Here is a 24,433-nt window from a genome sequence, read left to right as displayed (position 1 = left end):
TAAGGCAAAATCATTGAACAATATAACATTTTCATTGTATTATACGTTAAACTATATTTAACCTTATTCAAAATAAATAGGCTTTTTGCCATCTTATTTTTTACATGCATTATATGACTTTTCCACGTCAATTTCTCATCTAAGGTAACTCCTAAAAATCTAATTTCAGACACCTTCTCAATATTTACATTGTTTATAGATAAGCTGACTTCCTCCTTTCTTCTATTGCTAAATATCATAAACTTTGTCTTATTCAAATTTAAAGATAATTTATTTACATCAAACCACAATTTTAGTTTAACCATTTCATCTTCAATATTATTAGCTAAAGTTTTCAAATCATTTCCTGAACTATATAAATTTGTGTCATCTGCAAATAATACATAGTGTAATTTTTTTGAAACCTCACAAATCTCATTTATATACAAAATAAAAAGTTTGTAAATCCACCAAAACCAAAGTGTGTACCTAAACCAAGACCAGAGTGTCCCTAAACCCAGATCAGAGTGTAGATGAACAAAGACCAGAGTCTTACAATACCAAGACCAGAGTTTACCTAAACCCAGATCAAGACCAGAGTGTCCCTAAACCCAGATCAGAGTGTAGCTAAACCAAGACCAGAGTCTAACTATACCAAGACCAGACTGTACCTAAACCCAGACCAAGACCAGAGTGTCCCTAAACCCAGATCAGAGTGTAGATGAACAAAGACCAGAGTCTTACTATACCAAGACCAGAGTTTACCTAAACCCAGATCAAGACCAGAGTGTCCCTAAACCCAGATCAGAGTGTAGCTAAACCAAGACCAGAGTCTAAATCCACCAAAACCAAAGTGTGTACCTAAACCAAGACCAGAGTGTCCCTAAACCCAGATCAGAGTGTAGATGAACAAAGACCAGAGTCTTACAATACCAAGACCAGAGTTTACCTAAACCCAGATCAAGACCAGAGTGTCCCTAAACCCAGATCAGAGTGTAGCTAAACCAAGACCAGAGTCTAACTATACCAAGACCAGACTGTACCTAAACCCAGACCAAGACCAGAGTGTCCCTAAACCCAGATCAGAGTGTAGATGAACAAAGACCAGAGTCTAACTATACCAAGACCAGAGTTTACCTAAACCCAGATCAAGACCAGAGTGTCCCTAAACCCAGATCAGAGTGTAGCTAAACCAAGACCAGAGTCTAAATCCACCAAAACCAAAGTGTGTACCTAAACCAAGACCAGAGTGTCCCTAAACCAAGATCAGAGTGTAGATGAACAAAGACCAGAGTCTTACAATACCAAGACCAGAGTTTACCTAAACCCAGATCAAGACCAGAGTGTCCCTAAACCCAGATCAGAGTGTAGCTAAACCAAGACCAGAGTCTAACTATACCAAGACCAGACTGTACCTAAACCCAGACCAAGACCAGAGTGTCCCTAAACCCAGATCAGAGTGTAGATGAACAAAGACCAGAGTCTAACTATACCAAGACCAGAGTTTACCTAAACCCAGATCAAGACCAGAGTGTCCCTAAACCCAGATCAGAGTGTAGCTAAACCAAGACCAGAGTCTAAATCCACCAAAACCAAAGTGTGTACCTAAACCAAGACCAGAGTGTCCCTAAACCCAGATCAGAGTGTAGATGAACAAAGACCAGAGTCTTACAATACCAAGACCAGAGTTTACCTAAACCCAGATCAAGACCAGAGTGTCCCTAAACCCAGATCAGAGTGTAGCTAAACCAAGACCAGAGTCTAACTATACCAAGACCAGACTGTACCTAAACCCAGACCAAGACCAGAGTGTCCCTAAACCCAGATCAGAGTGTAGATGAACAAAGACCAGAGTCTAACTATACCAAGACCAGAGTTTACCTAAACCCAGATCAAGACCAGAGTGTCCCTAAACCCAGATCAGAGTGTAGCTAAACCAAGACCAGAGTCTAAATCCACCAAAACCAAAGTGTGTACCTAAACCAAGACCAGAGTGTCCCTAAACCAAGATCAGAGTGTAGATGAACAAAGACCAGAGTCTTACAATACCAAGACCAGAGTTTACCTAAACCCAGATCAAGACCAGAGTGTCCCTAAACCCAGATCAGAGTGTAGCTAAACCAAGACCAGAGTCTAACTATACCAAGACCAGACTGTACCTAAACCCAGACCAAGACCAGAGTGTCCCTAAACCCAGATCAGAGTGTAGATGAACAAAGACCAGAGTCTAACTATACCAAGACCAGAGTTTACCTAAACCCAGATCAAGACCAGAGTGTCCCTAAACCCAGATCAGAGTGTAGATGAACAAAGACCAGAGTCTAACTATACCAAGACCAGACTGTACCTAAACCCAGACCAAGACCAGAGTGTTCCAAAGCTAAGACAAGACCAGAGTGTAGCTAAACCAAGACCAGAGTCTACTTAAACCAAGGAAAGACAAAGACCAAAGTGTACCTGAACCAAAACCAAAATATTTGCAATTGTGCTCATACAGCTCTCTTGTGATATTGCCCACTCAGACTCACATGCAGGAATTTGTACAAATTTTACAAGGTGGCCAATTCGCATAAATTCGTATGAAAACGTTCTTAGTCTGAGACAAAGACAATACTGAGTGCAAATGCAGTAAAGACCAATACATTTAAAGTGGTTTAAAATAGTTTGAGCAAAAAAAATATATTGCATTGAAATAGTACTAGACTCTTATAGGCGGTATCTTTGCACTGGAGAATATCAATAAAATAAGAAATGATAAAATAATGCAAAATAAAGCTGAATTGCTAGTGAGAAATATCTAAGGCTGGTAGGCAGTACAGGTGTGGCAAAAAGTTAATTTTAGACTCAGTTTATTACTTAAAACCATTTGCATGATATTACAATCTAAAAAAAGAAACAAAACATTGCAGTTACATAATTCTTATGTGTTTCAGAGTTCACACTTGGTGTTTCTCACTTTGGGTGATTTTCTCAAGTGTTTGAAGTTGACACACAGCGTGTCGATGTGTGTGAGAATGTTGTCACTGTGTGTGGATTATTGTCACTAAAGCCTGTTTAGAAGTTGACCTTTGACCTCAGTCAGATGCAGAATGAGACATAAAGGAGTGTGAGTTTCACAAGGGTGGGGAAAACGGAGCTCAGTTCTCTACTAAACAGCTGCGTGTGTTTGTGTGGTCATTTAAAGTTAATATATCAAAGCAATGAGATCATACCTCAAATATATAAATGTTCAGTTGTTTCTGTAGAAGAAAGGGAGATTTTAAAAATGTGTTTGTGAGAGAGAGAGAGAGAGAGAGAGAGAGAGAAATGTGGGATTGGTTGACTTCGCCCACCGTCCATTTAAAGCTCATTCCACATTAGGGATGGTGTGAAGTTTTTCATCTCTACAGAGCTTTGATCTGAAGGTCAGCACTGCAGCCCAACAACACAATGACAAACACTAATAGAAAATCTGGAAAAACAATCAACCAACCACATTCACATGATTTTAGTGTATTCGTGGATAAAGCTCCTGGAGGCTTGTAGTGGATGGCAAGTTAAAAGAAGAAAATAACTGTAATTTATATTATTATTCAACACATATAAAATGGATAGTTCACCCAAAAAAGAAAATTCTCTCATCAATTACTCTCATGTTGTTACAAACCTGTATAATTTTTTTCCCCGATGAACACAAAGGAAGATATTTAAAGGAATGTTTGTACCCAAACCGATCAGAGGCCCCTTTACCTTCCATAGTATAATTTTTTTCTACCATGGATGTCAATGTGGCTTCTGATCAGTTTGCTGAGTAAATTATGACAACATTTTTATTTTTGGGTAGCCTATCTATTTAATACAGTTTTGCATCTGATTGAACAAATCTTCAGAATTGTTGTAAATAAAACAATGTTATTTTTAAGATAAATGCATTATTTTTATTTGACAGGTTTTAACTTATTAATTGTATACATTTATGTGTACACACTCTAAATTCTGCTGGGATATTTTTAACCCAATGTTGGGTAAATATTGGACAGAACACATGTTGGATTATAAAAGGTGCCAAAGAATGCATTGGTTAAGTGCAAAAATTATGCAGAAACGTTTTTACAGTGTATTTGTTTTTCAGTATGGACCTGCAAAACGTAACTGTAAATTCAATAATAGAACTTAAGCCTAAATGTTAGCAATATAGCATTAATTAGCATGTAGCGCTAACTCAGCAGTCACAACTTTGTAACAATATTGTACTTAATATAATGTGTAATTTAATGTTGGGGGCGTACATCTTGACTGTGACATCACAGTTGGTGTTATGTTGAGATTGGACTGTTTTCTGTCTTTTGTGTGCACAAGGTTTAAAAATAAACTAGGAAACAAACATGTTTGAGGCTCACGATATGTCATTACCATGTACAGAGCTCTTATTATTCACCTATGCCTAGTTAAATGCAGTTTTACATACTGTGGCACCTTTAAATAAACCTATGCTGGGTTGTTTCAACACAATTAATGAGTTTACCTTAAAAATAACATTGTTTTATTTGCAACATTTCTGAAGATTTGTTAAAAATAACACTCTAAAAAATGCTGGGATATTTTCAACATTGCGTTGGGTCAAAAAGGGACTAACCCAAACCGTTGGGTTGTGATTTTAACTAAGCTGATTTGTTTTAAACCAAAATGCTGGGTTGTTTTAACCCATTGTTGGGTCAAATATAAAAAAATTGGGTTATTTTAACTTAAAAGCTGGATTTGTCTCTTTTTACCTGTGGGTTAAAAATAAATGCTTGGTTTGCCTAATTTCAAGAAAATTGAAATAGAAACAGAGTTTCAATGTTCGTATAGATTGTAAGTGTGTTACTGCACAACATCTAAAGTTAAATCACTCATCCCTGTGTTTTTTTATTTCAGGTGAGCAGTATCAAGCAGGTAAAGCAGAACGATCTAAACCCATCAGTGCTGTATCCATGGCAACACAGAAGTGCAGGAGCACAGGTCCGAGTGAAGAGAGACTGGATTATACCACCTATCCGAGTCTTAGAAAACAGCAGGCAGGTTCCTGAAGATCTGGTCCAGGTATACCAAAACCTCTCTGGAAAACGATTGTACAGAATTGTTTCAGTAAAAACCATGGACAAAGACATACGGCAATTAACGATTTTGGGTCATTTTTTGTTGTCATATTAACTTTATTGAACATGTGGAGCATCTAACCCAGACTTTAAAAAAAACTGAAGAAAAAAAATTAAATAGCAAATAAATAACATAAATGAAGAGCGAGAATGAAGTTTTAAACATAACTTCAGGAGGAGATCCTGTCAATCATTATTTTAAGCCTATATAATATATATTTATTTGTTGTATTAAATGTGTGTTTTCTCGCATTAAAAGGATCACAGTCACAAAGCTTTGAAATAAAAATATCACCTGTTTGCACAAATTAAGGCAGTAAAGTGCAAAACACAGCACTGCATGTATGTGTGTGTTAAAACACACATGTGTTAAATATCTGTTAAAGCACGAAAGGATCAGGCTGTAAATCATGTGCCTTTAACACGTTCAACCTTGACTCTTACAGATTAAATCTGATAAAATTTTCACGGGCGAGGTGATATACATGCTGGAGGGTCCCGGGGTTGACCAGGACCCTAAAGGCCTCTTTGAAATCGATGAGAAAACAGGATGGATTAAAAGTAAAAGGCCACTGGACAGGGAGAAACACAGGAGCTTCAAGGTAAACATGAGTTTTGTTTTCATCATATACAAACGCGCAAAAATCATTTGGACACATGCTTTTTGTACGTATAAGCTTTTGTACGTATTTAGCTCAACAGTTTAATAACCCTTCATGAATCTTTGATGAATGTGAATAACATGCATATAAAATGTCCTCAGCTCAAAGCTTTTGCACTTTCCCCGAGCGGAGAGAGATTGGAGAGTCCGACCACCATTGAGATTTATGTTCTGGATCAGAATGACAACAGGCCTGAATTTACACAAAAGGAGTTTTTCGGCACAATCCCAGAATTCTCTGTTCCAGGTAAGATATGACAATATGGAAATCATCCGCTCGTAAAGGAATTTCATTGCTTGTAGGACTTGATTGAAGTATGAACTTTTGTTTTATAAATCAGGAGGAACTAAGCTAAAATTAAGTTTTCATTTTAAGTCACTTTGCTTAAATGCTCCAGGGACTACAGATGAAAAACAGCCTTCTGGGTAATTTTTATTAATGTGCACGGCTTATCTTTTGGTGGGTGAGCAGATTGTTCGGTGAACTTTCCTTGTTTAAACATGCACGACAGGAAGTGACATCACCATGCTTCTGCACACAGGTACTTCAGTGATGCAGGTGACAGCAGTAGATGGTGATGATCCTATGACAGATAACGCAGCTCTGAGTTACTCTATCATTGGTCAGGAGACCGTCCCACCTCACAGCATCAACAAGACCATGTTCGGCATCAACAACAAAACTGGAGTCATCTCCATACGCGACGTGGGACTGGACCGAGATGTGGGTTATTTCTTTATAAAGCATAGGCTAAAAATGCTGACAGTCAGAACCGAGACGAACAATAAGGTGCCGCGATGTGACCCCTCTGAACTCAAGTGATGTGTGTGCTGTGTTTTCAGGTGGTGCAGTCTTTTAAGTTGACTCTGCAGGTGGCTGACATGTCTGGAATAGGTCTTTCCTCCAAGGGCCGTGCCATCATTAACATCTCTGACATTAACAACCACGCTCCAAAATTCCAGCCTAGCGTGGTATGTAGCGGCCGAGACCGATTGAAAAAACATGTGCGTTGATGTTCTTTGAATTCATCTTACAATTTTGTGACTGCAGTATAAAATGTATGCGATGGAGAACAAGCACATTGCGGAGGTGGGTAGAATCAACGCGACAGATAATGATCAGAGAGGTGGACTAAACTGGATGATCAAATACAAAATCACAAGCGGAGATCCAGTAGGACACTTCAGTGTGCGTACAGACCCGGTGACCAACCAGGGCATCATTTCTGTGGTTAAGGTGAGGTTACTGCACAATTTGAAACATTTAAATGCGCAATATGCAAGATTTAAAAGAACAATATGTAAGATTTAAATGCACAATATGTTAGATTTAAAGGCACAATATGCCAGATTTATAGGCACAATATGTATGATTTAAAGGCACGATATGTAACATTTAAAGGCACAGTATGCATCATTTAAATGCACAATATGCAAGATTTAAAGGCACAATATGCGAGATTTTAAAGGCACAGTATGCATCATTTAAATGCACAATATGCACAATTTAAAGGCACAATATGTAAGATTTAAAGGCACAATATGCAAGATTTAAAGGCACAATATGCAAGATTTATAGGCACAATATGCAAGATTTATAGGCACAATATGCAACATTTAAAGGCACAATATGCAAGATTTAAAGGTACAATGTGCAAGATTTAAAGGTAAAATGTGCAAGATTTAAAGGAACAATATGTAAGATTTAAATGCACAATATGCAAGATTTAAAGGCACAATATGCGAGATTTATAGGCACAATATGTATGATTTAAAGGCACGATATGTACCATTTAAAGGCACAATATGTGCGATTTAAAGGCACAGTATGCATCATTTAAATGCACAATATGCAAGATTTAAAGGCACAATATGCGAGATTTAAAGGCACAGTATGCATCATTTAAATGCACAATATGCACAATTTAAAGGCACAGTATGTAAGATTTAAAGGAACAATATGCAAGATTTAAAGGCACAATATGCAAGATTTATAGGCACAATATGCAAGATTTATAGGCACAATATGCAAGATTTAAAGGTACAATGTGCAAGATTTAAAGGTACAATGTGCAAGATTTAAAGGAACAATATGTAAGAATTAAATGCACAATATGCAAGATTTAAAGGCACAATATGCAAGATTTATAGGCACAATATGTATGATTTAAAGGCACGATATGTACCATTTAAAGGCACAATATGTGCGATTTAAAGGCACAGTATGCATCATTTAAATGCACAATATGCACAATTTAAAGGCACAATATGTAAGATTTAAAGGCACAATATGCAAGATTTAAAGGCACAATATGCAAGATTTATAGGCACAATATGCAAGATTTATAGGCACAATATGCAACATTTAAAGGCACAATATGCAAGATTTAAAGGTACAATGTGCAAGATTTAAAGGTAAAATGTGCAAGATTTAAAGGAACAATATGTAAGATTTAAATGCACAATATGCAAGATTTAAAGGCACAATATGCGAGATTTATAGGCACAATATGTATGATTTAAAGGCACGATATGTACCATTTAAAGGCACAATATGTGCGATTTAAAGGCACAGTATGCATCATTTAAATGCACAATATGCAAGATTTAAAGGCACAATATGCGAGATTTAAAGGCACAGTATGCATCATTTAAATGCACAATATGCACAATTTAAAGGCACAATATGTAAGATTTAAAGGCACAATATGCAAGATTTAAAGGCACAATATGCAAGATTTATAGGCACAATATGCAAGATTTATAGGCACAATATGCAAGATTTAAAGGTACAATGTGCAAGATTTAAAGGTACAATGTGCAAGATTTAAAGGAACAATATGTAAGAATTAAATGCACAATATGCAAGATTTAAAGGCACAATATGCAAGATTTATAGGCACAATATGTATGATTTAAAGGCACGATATGTACCATTTAAAGGCACAATATGTGCGATTTAAAGGCACAGTATGCATCATTTAAATGCACAATATGCACAATTTAAAGGCACAATATGTAAGATTTAAAGGAACAATATGCAAGATTTAAAGGCACAATATGCAAGATTTATAGGCACAATATGCAAGATTTATAGGCACAATATGCAAGATTTATAGGCACAATATGCAACATTTAAAGGCACAATATGCAAGATTTAAAGGTACAATGTGCAAGATTTAAAGGTACAATGTGCAAGATTTAGAGGAACAATATGTAAGATTTAAATGCACAATATGCAAGATTTAAAGGCACAATATGCAAGATTTATAGGCACAATATGTATGATTTAAAGGCACGATATGTAACATTTAAAGGCACAATATGCGCAATTTAAAGGCACAGTTTGCATCATTTAAATGCACAATATGCAAGATTTAAAGGCACAATATGCGAGATTTAAAGGCACAGTATGCATCATTTAAATGCACAATATGCACAATTTAAAGGCACAATATGTAAGATTTAAAGGCACAATATGCAAGATTTAAAGGCACAATATGCAAGATTTATAGGCACAATATGCAAGATTTATAGGCACAATATGCAACATTTAAAGGCACAATATGCAAGATTTAAAGGTACAATGTGCAAGATTTAAAGGTAAAATGTGCAAGATTTAAAGGAACAATATGTAAGATTTAAATGCACAATATGCAAGATTTAAAGGCACAATATGCGCGATTTATAGGCACAATATGTATGATTTAAAGGCACGATATGTAACATTTAAAGGCACAATATGTGCGATTTAAAGGCACAGTATGCATCATTTAAATGCACAATATGCAAGATTTAAAGGCACAATATGCGAGATTTAAAGGCACAGTATGCATCATTTAAATGCACAATATGCACAATTTAAAGGCACAATATGTAAGATTTAAAGGCACAATATGCAAGATTTAAAGGCACAATATGCAAGATTTATAGGCACAATATGCAAGATTTATAGGCACAATATGCAACATTTAAAGGCACAATATGCAAGATTTAAAGGTACAATGTGCAAGATTTAAAGGTACAATGTGCAAGATTTAAAGGAACAATATGTAAGAATTAAATGCACAATATGCAAGATTTAAAGGCACAATATGCAAGATTTATAGGCACAATATGTATGATTTAAAGGCACGATATGTAACATTTAAAGGCACAATATGTGCGATTTAAAGGCACAGTATGCATCATTTAAATGCACAATATGCACAATTTAAAGGCACAATATGTAAGATTTAAAGGAACAATATGCAAGATTTAAAGGCACAATATGCAAGATTTAAAGGAACAATATGTAAGAATTAAATGCACAATATGCAAGATTTAAAGGCACAATATGCAAGATTTATAGGCACAATATGTATGATTTAAAGGCACGATATGTAACATTTAAAGGCACAATATGTGCGATTTAAAGGCACAGTATGCATCATTTAAATGCACAATATGCACAATTTAAAGGCACAATATGTAAGATTTAAAGGAACAATATGCAAGATTTAAAGGCACAATATGCAAGATTTATAGGCACAATATGCAAGATTTATAGGCACAATATGCAACATTTAAAGGCACAATATGCAAGATTTAAAGGTACAATGTGCAAGATTTAAAGGTAAAATGTGCAAGATTTAAAGGAATAATATGTAAGATTTAAATGCACAATATGCAAGACTTAAAGGCACAATATGCGAGATTTATAGGCACAATATGTATGATTTAAAGGCACGGTATGTAACATTTAAAGGCACAATATGTGCGATTTAAAGGCACAGTATGCATCATTTAAATGCACAATATGCAAGATTTAAAGGCACAATATGCGAGATTTAAAGGCAAAGTATGCATCATTTAAATGCACAATATGCACAATTTAAAGGCACAATATGTAAGATTTAAAGGCACAATATGCAAGATTTAAAGACACAATATGCAAGATTTATAGGCACAATATGCAAGATTTAAAGACACAATATGCACGATTTACAGGCACAATATGTAAGATTTAAAGGCACAATATGCAAGATTTAAAGGCACAATATGCACCATTTAAAGGCACAATATGCAACATTTAAAGGCACAATATGCAACATTTAAAGGCACAATATGCAACATTTAAAGGCACAATATGCAACATTTAAAGGCACAATATGCAACATTTAAAGGCACAATATGCAACATTTAAAGGCACAATATGCAACATTTAAAGGCACAATATGCAACATTTAAATGCACAATATGCAACATTTAAATGCACAATATGCAACATATAAATGCACAATATGCAAGTTTAAAGGATACATATTGTGCATACTAAGGTTATAAGGATGCATATTGTGATTTTAAAACCAAGGACAAGTGATCCACTCTAAAGACAGGAGCTTTCAGTGTTGCAATAAAGCCTTTGCATTGTCTTTCAGCCACTGGATTTTGAGTCACAGGCGGAGCACCAGCTCACTGTCACAGCTGAAAATGCAGTGACTCTTAAAGCTCCATATGAAAGAGTCCAAAGTGCCACAGTCACAGTCAGTGTGCTGAATGAAAACGAACCCCCGATCTTCTATAGAAACCCTATTAAAGTGACTGTGCCTGAATCCGTCGATCCTGGTACCATACTGGTCTCAGATGTTGCACATGATCCAGATAACGCCAAGCTACGGTGAGTCCGGCTTTTAGAAACATTCATTCAAACATTCACTTTGACAACCACTGCCTTAAACCATGAAAAAAGTGTTGTTTGATAAGAATGGTGTTAAAACACCTTGTACTCAGAACTAAAATGTAATTTGTTGTTAAAAAAATGCTTCTGCATTCATATAACACTATTTATGTGAGACCTACTCTGGATTGTGTATTTTCTCTTAGGTATGAAATCATTCAGGATCCTGAGAATTGGCTTTATATCAACCACGCGACTGGACAGATCTCAACCAGTAGAAACTTCAATATCCGCTCTCCACATGTCAAGAACAACATGTACTCTGCCGTCGTAAAGGTCATAGATCAGGGTGAGAACCTCAGATCTGAGAAACCTACAGTACAGCTGGAACAGCAGATTATTGATGTCTGATGAGTTTGAATATAATAATGATTTCGTCACAGATGCTGATGGAGTTTCTGCGACAGCCACATTGGAAGTCACTCTGTGGGAAACCAATGATTATCCACCCATACTGATTCCATTGAGTGGGACCGTATGCAGTGATCAGGACAGAGATAAACTGGGTCTGCTGCTCAGTGCTATCGATCAGGACATGGCTCCTCAATCTGACCCCTTTACATTTAAAATAGATGACCAAAATCTGGCCGCCAACTGGACCATAATAACTCTAAATGGTAACATATAAGATATACATATAAATGTGCATGTCCACATGCATTTATAGCTATTTTAATTGTATACCTGCTGGAAACAACAGGTACCCAAAAGGGTTATGCTACTTTTCTGAAATTACTTAAAATTGTTATTTCACATATTTAACCAATTATTTTAATGCATTCTTTGGCACCTTTAAAATTTTAATCATTTGCACATTTCCAGAGACTCACGCCGTTCTCCAGCCACTTGTAGACATCGAGAGCGGAGAATTTTCTATTCCTGTTGTCGTGTCAGACTCGGGCTCTCCGTCACTTTCCTCATCTGCTTTGGTCAATGTCACCGTCTGTTCCTGTGATAGTTTCGGAGACTGCAAGAGTTTGTCGGCAGCCATGTTTGGATCCAGAATGGGCCTAAGCTTTATTGCCCTCATGATTATTGTGGGCAGCATGGTTCTTTTATTGTGTAAGTAAACACTAAATTCATATGTGAAGGAAACACACAGCCAGTATCTCACTGAAGTATACACAGCTTTAATGTCATTGTATTGTGTGGGTAGTGCTGATTGTCCTCGCTGTGACTGTGAGAGGCTGCATGAGACCTAACATGAAGAAAGGAGGAGGACTGCTGATCGGGACATCTGAAGAGGACATCAGAGACAACGTCTTTCATTACGATGAGCAGGGAGGTGGAGAGGAGGACGAGGTGACAATCACTCATTTTCATACAGTGCATTGATAGTTTTTATTTTATTTCCTAAATCTTCACCCCATGCCATGTACTAGTTAACAATTTAAAAGGGAGGGGTGACATTGAGTATGGGGGTGAAAAGGTGATGTTCACCTTTAAATCAGTAAAACTCTGGCATTTTTTGTCTAATCTTGGTCTCTTTTAAGGGTTTTCCCTAAAATGCCTGGAGTTGAAAATATAAAATAAAAAATAGTTTTAGCATTTTAAGTTTATTTGAAGTTTATATTTTATATAAAAAATCTATAAAAATAAAATGTTTTACACCAAATATGCTACAAAAATAATCTGAACTAGATGTGATCCAAATTCCAGGATAAAATCACAAAAACTGAGGCTTTTGTGACACTTTTAGTAGATTTACCAACAATGGCCACTAGGTGTCAATGGTTTGCTGCATACTCCTGTCACAAATTGATAAATTACTGTCACTGCATTGCTATTAATGCAAAAAGTAAAAAAACATTTAAATATAAACACTGCTTTCTTAGATCTTTCCAATAATATGTAGTTTGTCAAGATATTTGAAAATTTATAATAGAATATTAGTATTATAATATATAATAATTAATATGTATTTCTATGGGGTCAGTGACATTTAACAAAATAAATAACTTGTCAACAGGTTTTGCCTATACAAAGATACATCTTCGCACAGGTTGAAAATATTCAACTCAAGTGAAAAATTTGTACGACATGAAGTTCAATGCCAGGATTAATCTAGAGCGAAGAATGCAATGCTTCACATTTGGGGCCCTATCTTGCACCCAGCGCAATTGACTTTGTCAGTGACGCATGTATCATTCGTATTTTGCACCGGCGCACAGCGGGGTTTTCCCTCCACAGACGCACGTCGGCAAACTAGGGAATGAACTTGCGCTCCCTGGGCGGTTCAGCGCAAAAAAGGAGGCGTGTTCCGGCGCAAACCATACCTGATGCTATTTTGCAGTTTCAAAAAACAATTGCGCCAGTGACCAAAAAAAAACTAGTCTAAAGTCAGTGGCGCGTTGCGCATTGTTCATTATGCTATTTTAAGGGCGCATGCTTGACCATAATGTATAGCGTGCACAACGCGCACACACTTTGCTTATCTAATCTACACAGATGCAACAGTTATTTTTGCAAATCATAAATTGTTACAATAAAAAATATTAACACATGAGATAAGGGGAATCATAGTGGTGAGCATTGTGGTGATAGTTTTTATTTATTGTGTGGCTGCGTTAAAAAATTCTCATGCAAATAACGATTAAAATATTTTCATAAGTTTGTTGTGTGGCTGTATTACATTTATTTTATGTAAATAATAATTAAAATGTTTTCATAAGAAACCTTAATGTATATGAACTTGATTTGTAAGTGTACTTTGGGGTTGGATCTTGCTTGCGTTTCTTGGGTCCGATTTCAAAGCCCCCAAACCCTTTCAGTGGTGAGGGTGGACGCAGATCTGTGTAGAGGCAGATCAACCTCCCGTTACACGGCGTGCCCGATTTATGCTGGCAAGCTTGGGATTCCCCCGTCTCCTGACATAATTGTAGCGCTTGGGGCAACGATGGGGATGCCAGCTGATGAGACTGTGACTATTTCCTCTCACGCCTGATTAACCGACGCTGATTTGGGCGGGTTTCTCCCATCCCCATACAAAACAACTTCTCTGTCTTTGACTGCTCTTACAAGAACGTCGGTCTCCTCGGCTGTGAACCGCTCCTGGCGTGCGCCTGGTAAATCCGTCATAATAATAGCAACCCGCCATGGAACTTGCACCCTTGCGTTTAAAGGGAATGTTGGATAGCGATCTGATTGGTTTAATTGACGTTACGCCCAAACCACACCTATGAATAATGAACCTACTTCAGACCAACCCCTTATTGATTTGCGCCCGGCGCAAGAGTTATTTCTCCCGCCGGGAAAATAGCAACAGCGCCCAAGATCCGCCCACAAAGTCACTTGCGCATTGCGCTTCGCACTTGCGTTTCAGATCATTAAAATAGGGCCCTTGGTGTGTAAGGAGCATAAAACGCAAATTCATGGATTTATGCGAGAATATTACATAAAATGTTAATGCAAAGACATTTCCAATTATATATATTTTGTCATGTTTAGATTAGAATTTAAGTAAACCGAGGTGTTCCTATGAGGAACAATGACTGTTAAGTACAGTAAAAGTTTTGAATTTTGACCTGAAGGTGTTTCTGTCCACTAGAATGCATTCAACATTGATTTTCTGAGGAACCCGAGTGACGTGATTCCTGCACCAGCCACATATTTCCCTCAGAACCGCAGCCTGCCGAGAGGAAAACAGCCCCTAAGGAAAGATGCTCCACATAATCTCCCTTCTCCTACATATCCTCGCAAACGCGCTGGAGAGCCGACGGACATTGAAGATTTCATTAATGTTGTACGTGAGATCTCTTAATATTCACTTTTTCAGGAAAATCTTTATTTGGATCATTTTGACCGTAACTTTATCTCAACAGGGTCTTGATGCTGCAGACGCCGACCCCAACGTCCCGCCGTATGACACGGCTCTGATCTATGACTATGAAGGTGATGGGTCTGTAGCAGGTAGCCTGAGCTCCATCGCCTCCACAGGTTCGGATGAAGATCAGGACTACGACTATCTCAATGACTGGGGACCACGCTTTAAAAAACTGGCTAACATGTATGACCCACGGTAAAGGTCGGCACGATTCACACGTTCGACACATTTCAGATCTTCTTGTGGACCCAGGCTCTCCAAACCTTGATGTTGCTAAATTTCCTTTCATCTATGTGAGAAGTTGCTGGTGGCGTATGGTGTTTTTGTTAAAGGTCATAAGAGAAACAAAACACTCTTTCCTTTTCTTTATGGATCAGCAAGTTATTTTAACATGTTGATGTGACAGGTGCTTGCTGTGGGCCGTGTGTTTTTCATATTGAGCAGCACCAACTGGAGAGAGGAACTGTGTGGAAGTCCATATCGCTTACGTGGCGAAAGACAGACGCCTTGTTCCTAAAACATGTGTCATGGTTAGTTTAGCTTGCTGAGCATGTAAATGGGTTTAAAACTAAGAAAATGCTGTATTGACGATTAGGAAATGTTTTTTTATAAAATGATTATTAGTTGGGCCAAAAAAATGAAAATTCTGTCATCATTAATTTTCCCATGGAACACCCAATAGGTTTGGCGCTTCTGAAAAATTACACCATACAGATATTTTAAAGTCCAACAACTTTGTGTGTGGAAAAGCTTTATATTGAGATCAAACCTGACATGGTGTGGTCTTATTTGTATACACACATATATATAAGATTTAAGATTGATGGCATAGGGAAGGACTTTCCCAGAAAAACACACAATAGTGTGCCGCAGGGATGATTTTTGTAGGAAAAACCTGTTGGTGAGTTAGCATTTTAGCACTTCCGGTTCCATCGTCCCAAAGTCAATGGGTTTTATGAGTGGGGTTTAGGCTAAATGCCTTAAATAAGGTCATGGGGTTAACATAAGCCAAAGATATTTTCACATTTTATCCTACGACATAAAACACACAAGGAAATATCTCTACTAAAGCTTTAACATATCTTTAAACCTTGCTTACAAGTTGCTACATTGGACTACAGACTTTGTCGGGGACTTTTCATACAGCAAAAAATATGTATTTTCAAATATAATTTTAAATATATTTCAAAATATACAAAAACAAAATGTGGCAAGAAAAAGTATGTGGACCTTTTGGAATTCATAGTTTCTGAATAAATTTGTCATAAAATGTGATCTGATCTTCATCTAAGTCAAGGGTATTGACAAACATAATGTGTCTAAAAAGACACGGCTAAAAAAAGACATTTTATTACAAATTTATTCAGAAAACTATGAAATTCCAAAAGGTTCAGATTTTTCTTGCCACTGTATATGTGCTGAAATATATTTTGAAATATATTTACAAAAATGTATTCTACAATATATTTTTTGGCAATTTTTGTACATTTTGAAATATTATATTTTAAAAATAAATATATTTTAAAGCATTTATATTCACATTGCATCGAAAGATAATCTTTGTATGTTACAAACCTGTAAACATATCAGGTTTGAAAAGGTTAAAATTAAATATATTTTCAACTGCAAAAATATACTTATAATACAAAATTTTAAACAAAAATACCTCTTTTACCGTATGGGTTGTAAAATTTGTTCCCCCTGAAATACAATTTGAAATATTGTTGTTGTTAATATATAAAGGTTAAAACTAAATATATTTTCAAATTCTAAAATATAGCTCTACTTTCTATATAATGTATTTAGTATATATTTAAAATATATTTTTGGCCAGAGAAATGTATTCTTTTGCTGTATGGGTTTACTGTAAATGTCATCACACATGAAGATCTCAAAAACAAAACACAACCTGTATACAATTCCCAACAACGATTCATCCACATAGTATTTCCTTATCAGGAAACATATTTTTAAAAACGAATGGGATTTTTGGTGAGGGAACCAGTGTCCCGCTAACTTCTGGGTTGGCCAACAAAAATCTGTCATCCATGCGGCACTCTATGTAAGCTCAGCTCATCATTTAGGGATTGGACGTTGAAACAGAATTTTTATTTTTTGGTGAACTATTAATTTGAAATGTTAAATTACTGATGACCATTTAAACTTGAGATATTTTAATATCAGATGTTCTTATGGTTCTTTTTATACAGGATTGGTTTACTGTAATATATTGTATTTAATTTTAGCTTGCTTTCAATTTTACTATAAAAAATCTCAGATATTTCATGAGCCTTTATCATTTTCATACACAGAAACAAAGTTTGCCAGTGAATGGTGCCTTAATTTGTAAATATTTTTGCTTTTCCCCTGACTAAAACAGGAACAATTTTCTTTCATAATTCCTTTTTGTTGGTTTTTAGTGTTTCTAAATATTGAACTACATAAAGTTTTTATTTATTTCTTAATGTTTGTGAAATGCTGTTGTCTTTATAGTTGAAAATAAAACAATGAAATGATGATGACTGTCCTGTTCATTACATTCTGTGCTCAAAGTAAACATACAAAGTGAAACGGACACAACAAATTTGCAGTGACTGTTCTGGTAAAGTCCAATCATCTTTTATCACATTTTTAAACTTTAAGGGATAGTTTTCTGGACAGGGTTTATCCTAGTCCCAGACTAAATTGCTTGTTTGAGCTGCCTAACTTGTATTGACATATCTTAACATATATCAGTGCCATCACAAATCCGCAGTTAAAACATAATATAATTGTCTTGTGACCTTCTGAAGAGAACACATGTAAAGCCATGTAGGCCGGAGGGACTTAATAAACACATTTGAACATTCATCACAAATGTAATAATTTATTATTTCATGTTCACTGACATGGACATTTCTCTAATGTACACCTGATTTAACAATACCAAAATTTCAGCCTAGTCAGCAGTCTGGATAATAATATCTTGTTTAAGTGCACAAAAAAGACAGAAATACCAACTATATCTCGCTGCCAAACATTTTTTTGTTTCTATGTCCTGGACACATTTGGCAAAATGAACAGCGTGGAAAATAAACTATGTACATATGTTACTATTTTAAATCAAAGCCAACTACAAATCAAACCTTAAGCATATTCCCTCATTTTGATCTTTCAAGTGTGACCATCAAAGACTGGGACTGTGTTTGCAAGCCTCAGACTGGGTTCAGGTTGACATCCTCATCGTCTTTCTCCTTACGCATGGGTCTCTGGGGTCTCTCATCTTCACCAGTGTCTTGCTTATCTCTTTCAGCCTCCACCCAGCTTTGAGGAGCGATCATCTTCTTGGGTCCAAATGGAGGAGGTCCGAGCAAAGCTTCAATATCGTCATAGTTCACCACCTCCCTCTCCAGCAGGGTATTAGCCAGCTAAAGTACACAAAAAACATAAATGGTACAATATAGGAGAACAAAAAAAATGCTAACGTATCAACCGTATCAAATTTTTTGATTTTCGTATAGAAAATGAACTCTTTGCTGAACAGTTGCATGTTTGCAATAATACAAATTCAGATAAGCACAAACTATTGCTGTATGGTTCGAAGTAGGGCTGTGCAATTAATCGAGGTTAAAGGTGCAGTGTGTAATTTTTAGAAGGATATTTTGACAGAAATGCAAAATAATATACAAAACAATATTATCAGGGGTGTATAAAGACCTTTTTATAATGAACCATTATGTTTTTATTATCTTAGAATGAGACGTTTTTATCTACATACACAGAGGATACCCTTATGTGGAAGTCGCCATTTTGTGCCGCCATGTTTCTACAGAAGCCTTTAACGGACAAACTTTTTTTTACTAAGTTGTCTTCGTCAATTACATGTTTTTCCGGTGGCGGCTACCGTAGCTTCTCAATGCTTTTCAAAAGCGAGGGGTGAGCAGTGGACTGAGCCGTTGGTTGTAATTCACAACCTCACCACTGGATGCCGCTAAAATTTACACACTGCCCCTTTAAGCAATTATTGTGCGATTTAAAATATAAATTGCGTGCTGCTGGACTTATGTGTTTGTAAGGCACTTCGAAGGCACCACTGCTTTGACATGTGTACACTATTGCAACACTTACTTAATAAAAAGGGTTAAATAAATGCATGCATAACGATTTATCGCGATTAATCTATAGTTGAATAAAGGTTTTTGTTAATATCATATATGTGTGTGTGAACGGTGTATAATAACTTTGTATAGATAAATGCACACACATGCATGTTTACACGTGTATATACATTTGTATATTTATGTATAATTTATATTATATATAAAAACTTAATATATAAATATATATTTTTTCTTAAAATTATACACACATGTGTGCATATTCATGTATACATAATTATTATACACAGTTCACACAAATATATATTGTAAACAAAAACTTTTATTCTGCTATAGATTAATCGCGATTAATCGTTATGCATCCCTATGTGACTATAATCGAGCAGCCCTAGTTCGAATTGTTGTGAAAATCTGGACTAGATGACATCTTGACCTTATTATTCATTCAAAATGATGCATCATATCCCGTTAGGCGGAAAAATTTCACATGCATAAATATTGTGTGACCACTCCTTTAGTAAAAAAAAGCGATTATGAAAATTATGTAATAACTGCTTGAGCTTCAGATTATTACTCTTATATGATGTGATTATATTGATCATACTGACAGGATTGGGTGATGGATGGCACCTACCAAAATCAGCTTGTCTCTGTTATCCAAGAGTAATTTCTCAGTTTGCCTATAGGCCTGCGCTATTAAGATCTTTGCTTCCTGACAGAGAGAGAACGAGAAAATCAAGTGATTACAAAGCAGATAACACACAACATTTTACACACATGATAGACATTTTAAAACTTACGTGGTCCATCTGCTGTTGGAGGCCTTGGCTGAAAGGTCGACGTCCAATACCTCCCTTCTCCTCAGACTCAGGGAAGGACACGTGACCCACACTTGCTATCATGCCATACTGCTTCACCATTGAGTAGGCGACGCGTGTCACTTTTCGCAGGTCATCCTGTGCACCTAAGAGAAGCGTCGGGGATCAAGTGTTATTATGAGCAGTCTATGGATTTAGGATGTTAATGTCCAGCCGTCCTACCTGTGGTGACCTTATTAAAAGTGATGGCCTCTGAGGCTCGTCCGCCCAAAGCCATGCACATCCTCTCAAAAAGCTGCTCTTTGGTAAACAGATATTGATCTTTCGGCAGAATCTGAGCAAAGCCCAGAGCGGCGTTCGTCCTGGGAGCTATTGAGACCTGGATGCAAAAGTTTGAAGATTTAGATTCCTGCACAACTTCACAAGTTGATCACTTTGGTTTAGGTCTGCTTACCTTCAAAACAGCTTCGGTGTGTTCCAGTAACCACCCTACTATAACATGACCGGACTCGTGGAAAGCCACCACTCTCTGCTCCTCTTTAGACAAAATTTTACTCTTCTTTACACTCCCTACACATCACACAAACACATCATACACAACGTTTAGAAGTCATTACATTTGTTTCAGACTGAAATGGCTGTATTTGATGAAGCATACCAGCGAGGACTCTCTCCACTGCATATTCAAAGTTAAAGGTGTCGATTGATTTGTATCCCTCTCTGGCTGCATGCAGGGCAGCTTCATTACAGATGTTTGCAATATCAGCCCCTGTTATATGAACAATGCAGACTTGTAAACATTCATTAAATGCATCAACAACCTAAATGCAATTGCATTGTCATTATCAGGTACAGAAATTTGATAAGTGTTGGCTTGGATCATTTTAAAGTTTTTTTTAACCTGTATACCATGCAACCCCTGTCTTATTTAATGCAACATCATGGCAGCGATATGCAAAATCAAAACTTCAAAATCATCATTCACCACTGAAGCCTGGTGTCAACTCAGCCAGTCTCAAAGAGTAGAAGTCCGCTGGTTGAGTAAGCTTCAAGATCTTCAGATGTTGCTCGTAGATTTCTTTTCTTTCCTACAAGACAATCATCGTGTGTTACTATTGCCATGACTGATGTGTACCCTAAACCCCATCTATTTATTTATTCACCTACAGTACCTGAAGAGTTGGCAGGTCTATAAATATGTGTCTATCAAGTCTGCCTGGTCTCATAAGTGCATTGTCCAAAATATCCGCTCGGTTGGTGGAAGCCAGGACAATCACGTGATCTGTGGTGCCCATTCCTGGAAAACGGAAAGAAATGAGATCTCAAGTCTGCAGTTCATGTTTTTATCAAGACTAGTTAAGATTCTCACCATCCATCTCTACTAGTAACTGGTTAAGGGTCTGCTCTTCCTCCGTGTTGGAGAAGCCAGACATGTTAGTGGACCGTTTCTTTCCCACGGCATCGATCTCATCGATGTAGACGATGCACGGCGCTCGGGCACGGGCTTCTTTAAAAAGACTTCTCACCCTTGCGGCACCAAGACCTGAGTGGGCAAATGCATATCAGGGTACAACGCGAATATTCATGATGTAATCAAAATAATAAAATCATATTTACCTCCGATCACCTCAACAAACTCTGAACCTGCCATAGCAAGAAATGGCACCTGAGCCTCGGTTGCCACCGCTTTGGCCAGCAAAGTCTTTCCACAGCCGGGTGGCCCCAGGAGCAGAGAGCCTTTGGGTACCTTGGCCCCGAGATGAAGGTATCGGTCTGGATTCTTTAAAAAGAAAATAAATTAAATAGCTACAATTGCAGTAATCAGACTGCTTTTAAAGTACCCATACCTTCAAATAGTCAACAAACTCCTTGACTTCCATCTTGGCCTCGTGCATTCCGGCCACATCTTTGAAGCTCACTCCTTTTCCAGACTTTCCATCGACGATAGTGAATTTAGCCATTTTCAATTGATTCTGATGAAACAGGCAGATAGATTGGCATCAGAAAACAAATATAAGGAAACTACTGTAGTGGAAATCTCAAAGGTTTCTCCACTTACGAATGCACTAAAGCCGCCATCTCTGCCGCCCATTCCCGCCAGTCGAAAGATGTACCATAGGATTGCGACACCAATGGCAGCCATGCCAAGCGCATACAAGGCACTGGTATATAAATAAATTACATAATAACCTAGTATATTGTATCTTTTTAACAAAAGTCAATATAATCACATTTAAAAAACAAATTCACCAATAATACTATTGCTAAAATATGCATTGGTGTTAACATATATGTATGGTACTTATGAATTTGTTTAAATAAGTAAAAAAACTCACTTTCCAAAGAAGCCTGTGCGCTTATAGGTGACTGGTATTCTGTCTTTGGTATCTATATTCAGTTCTTCTTCTGCTGCTCGAAGCTTCTCCTCAAATTTGTCAATATTGGCCACCTGCATTCGGTACATCAGGGCAAGTCTCTACAGAGGACAATAAAATATGAGTGCCATACAAATTTGACTAAATACGGCTTAACAGTACTTCTAAATGAGATGACGTACTGGTCTGCCAAAGATGACCGCTCCTGGGTGCAAGTAGATCTCAACAATGTCACTTTCTGGCACCACCTGTACTCGCGACACCTCGCCTTTGGCCAGCATTTCATTCACGAAATCATTCCAGGATATGTTCCCACCACTGGTGTTGATAGAGTTAAGCAAGCTCATGATGACCGCTATTATAAACAGCGTGCGCAGTCTCTCCCTGTACATCTGATCCTCCTGTTCACGTCTCTTCTTCTCTTCTGAAAAAAATATAGCTTATATGAACATAAACAAATAATAATAAAATCCTTTTATGTCTACTTTTTTATTTATTTCCAATTAGCCAGTATAATTTTCCCATCTTTATCATAAAAAAATGTGTTTCAAGTTGATATAAGATCAGTCTGCTTCGTGTCATAAGAATACACAAAATACCTTCGTCTTCCTCAGGGGGTTTGCCTTTTCCTCCTTCGTTCTTTTCATGTCTTCTGTTGGATGTGCTGAAATACTGTATCGCACCTGACAGATGTGAAAACACATTTGTAGTACACTGTGTGCAAGGATGACACGACCTACATTTGAACTAGCATTGACATGTGACATTTTTAAGCTTCATTTTAAAATATAAATGACCAAACACTGCTAAACCACTTACCTAAAAGTTTCCACAACCTCGCAGGCTGTGTGACGAAAGTTTGTCCACATTTGAAATTAAGTCCAACCAGCCTTGGGATCAGAGGTGCACCGTCCTGTCAAACAATTTAATCAGCTGAGTTACACTGAGGTCATGTATAGTCAAGAGATGATATATTGGTCAGGTTGCATAAACACATGAACACTTATTTTACTCATCTATATAATCTTAAAATAGACAAACATCTGCATACCTACTGCAAACCCTAATTGGTATATAAACTGCCCTACAGTTGACGTCATACTATAACAAAATGACATCATCAGTCAACCATAAGCAAAACTCATTTGTCTAAACTTAATACATGATGAGCACATATTAATGTAAAGTTGGTAGCACACCTGAATGTGTCCTGATTTTAGACCTCTTCTGTTTGGAGTCACGTTGATCTCGATCTTCTTGCTTTGAATGCAGTGGAAACGAGACGACAGCGACCAAACGCGTTTACTGTAACATTTGCTAGCATGATGCAAAAGCAGCGCTGCCATAATTTATCGCGTCGTTTTAATCACGTGCATACTATGCTAGAATAATCGCCAGTCTTTATGTGACCTCTTTGAAAAGTTGCTATTACATAGCTGTCATTGCCAACACAGCTCAAGATATATGCTATGAAATAACAAGCTCGTCTTCCGCTCGAGAGATTTTAAATATGTTGAGGAAATAATTCACCTTCCGCCTATTTTAAATAATGTAATATATATATAATTTTTAAGCAGCTTTGACTACCGAAGACGTGAAGTGTTTACTGTCCAGGCTTGAGAAACGTTTCTGGTGAACTTTCAACTTTTAGAATCAGCCAATCATGTGAGACAGGAAAAGACGAACGGGCCGACGGGAAATGTAGTGCAGCGCGACGAGACGCGGTATGAGGATCTGGAAGGCTGTCCGTAGCCGTTTCTCAATAGGGACTTTAAGCAACAGCCTCTGGTGGAACGGCAACGGCATTCTGACGTTGGTTTGCGCATGCGCGAATTTAACTGCTA

The 24,433-nt window shown here is 37.0% G+C and overlaps 2 protein-coding genes across 2 annotated transcripts in view; one reads left to right on the top strand and one right to left on the bottom strand.

Annotated features, from left to right (window-relative positions):
• The window catches only part of cdh15 (cadherin 15, type 1, M-cadherin (myotubule)), a 29,644-nt gene extending 13,738 nt beyond the window's left edge, over positions 1-15,906 (top strand). Inside the window, exons 2-14 of the mRNA XM_065261704.2 lie at positions 4,876-5,040; positions 5,543-5,698; positions 5,860-6,004; positions 6,300-6,481; positions 6,601-6,729; positions 6,809-6,994; positions 11,178-11,416; positions 11,623-11,765; positions 11,860-12,093; positions 12,299-12,538; positions 12,633-12,778; positions 15,024-15,218; positions 15,298-15,906. Coding sequence (XP_065117776.1) covers positions 4,876-5,040; positions 5,543-5,698; positions 5,860-6,004; positions 6,300-6,481; positions 6,601-6,729; positions 6,809-6,994; positions 11,178-11,416; positions 11,623-11,765; positions 11,860-12,093; positions 12,299-12,538; positions 12,633-12,778; positions 15,024-15,218; positions 15,298-15,498 — 2,361 coding nt within the window. The 3' untranslated portion in view covers positions 15,499-15,906. The remainder of the gene's footprint in view (positions 1-4,875; positions 5,041-5,542; positions 5,699-5,859; positions 6,005-6,299; positions 6,482-6,600; positions 6,730-6,808; positions 6,995-11,177; positions 11,417-11,622; positions 11,766-11,859; positions 12,094-12,298; positions 12,539-12,632; positions 12,779-15,023; positions 15,219-15,297) is intronic.
• A 2,239-nt stretch (positions 15,907-18,145) lies between these two features.
• On the bottom strand, positions 18,146-24,237 carry spg7 (SPG7 matrix AAA peptidase subunit, paraplegin). The gene is made up of 17 exons (XM_065261705.2): positions 23,789-24,237; positions 23,409-23,502; positions 23,189-23,272; positions 22,772-23,013; positions 22,551-22,690; positions 22,274-22,376; positions 22,062-22,187; positions 21,832-21,994; positions 21,584-21,757; positions 21,387-21,511; positions 21,200-21,302; positions 20,873-20,983; positions 20,669-20,784; positions 20,437-20,593; positions 20,197-20,360; positions 20,031-20,108; positions 18,146-18,706 (listed from the first exon to the last, which is right to left on the bottom strand). Exons 1-17 carry the CDS (start codon positions 23,933-23,935, stop codon positions 18,494-18,496), a joined length of 2,340 nt encoding a protein of 779 aa, XP_065117777.1. The 5' UTR covers positions 23,936-24,237; the 3' UTR covers positions 18,146-18,493.
• Between the last annotated feature and the right edge of the window lie 196 nt (positions 24,238-24,433).

This window comes from Paramisgurnus dabryanus, chromosome 2 (genome assembly GCF_030506205.2).
Source record: "Paramisgurnus dabryanus chromosome 2, PD_genome_1.1, whole genome shotgun sequence".
NCBI classification, from domain to species: domain Eukaryota; kingdom Metazoa; phylum Chordata; class Actinopteri; order Cypriniformes; family Cobitidae; genus Paramisgurnus; species Paramisgurnus dabryanus.
Note: the sequence above shows the minus strand (reverse complement) of the source record. Positions and strands in the feature narration are given on the sequence as shown.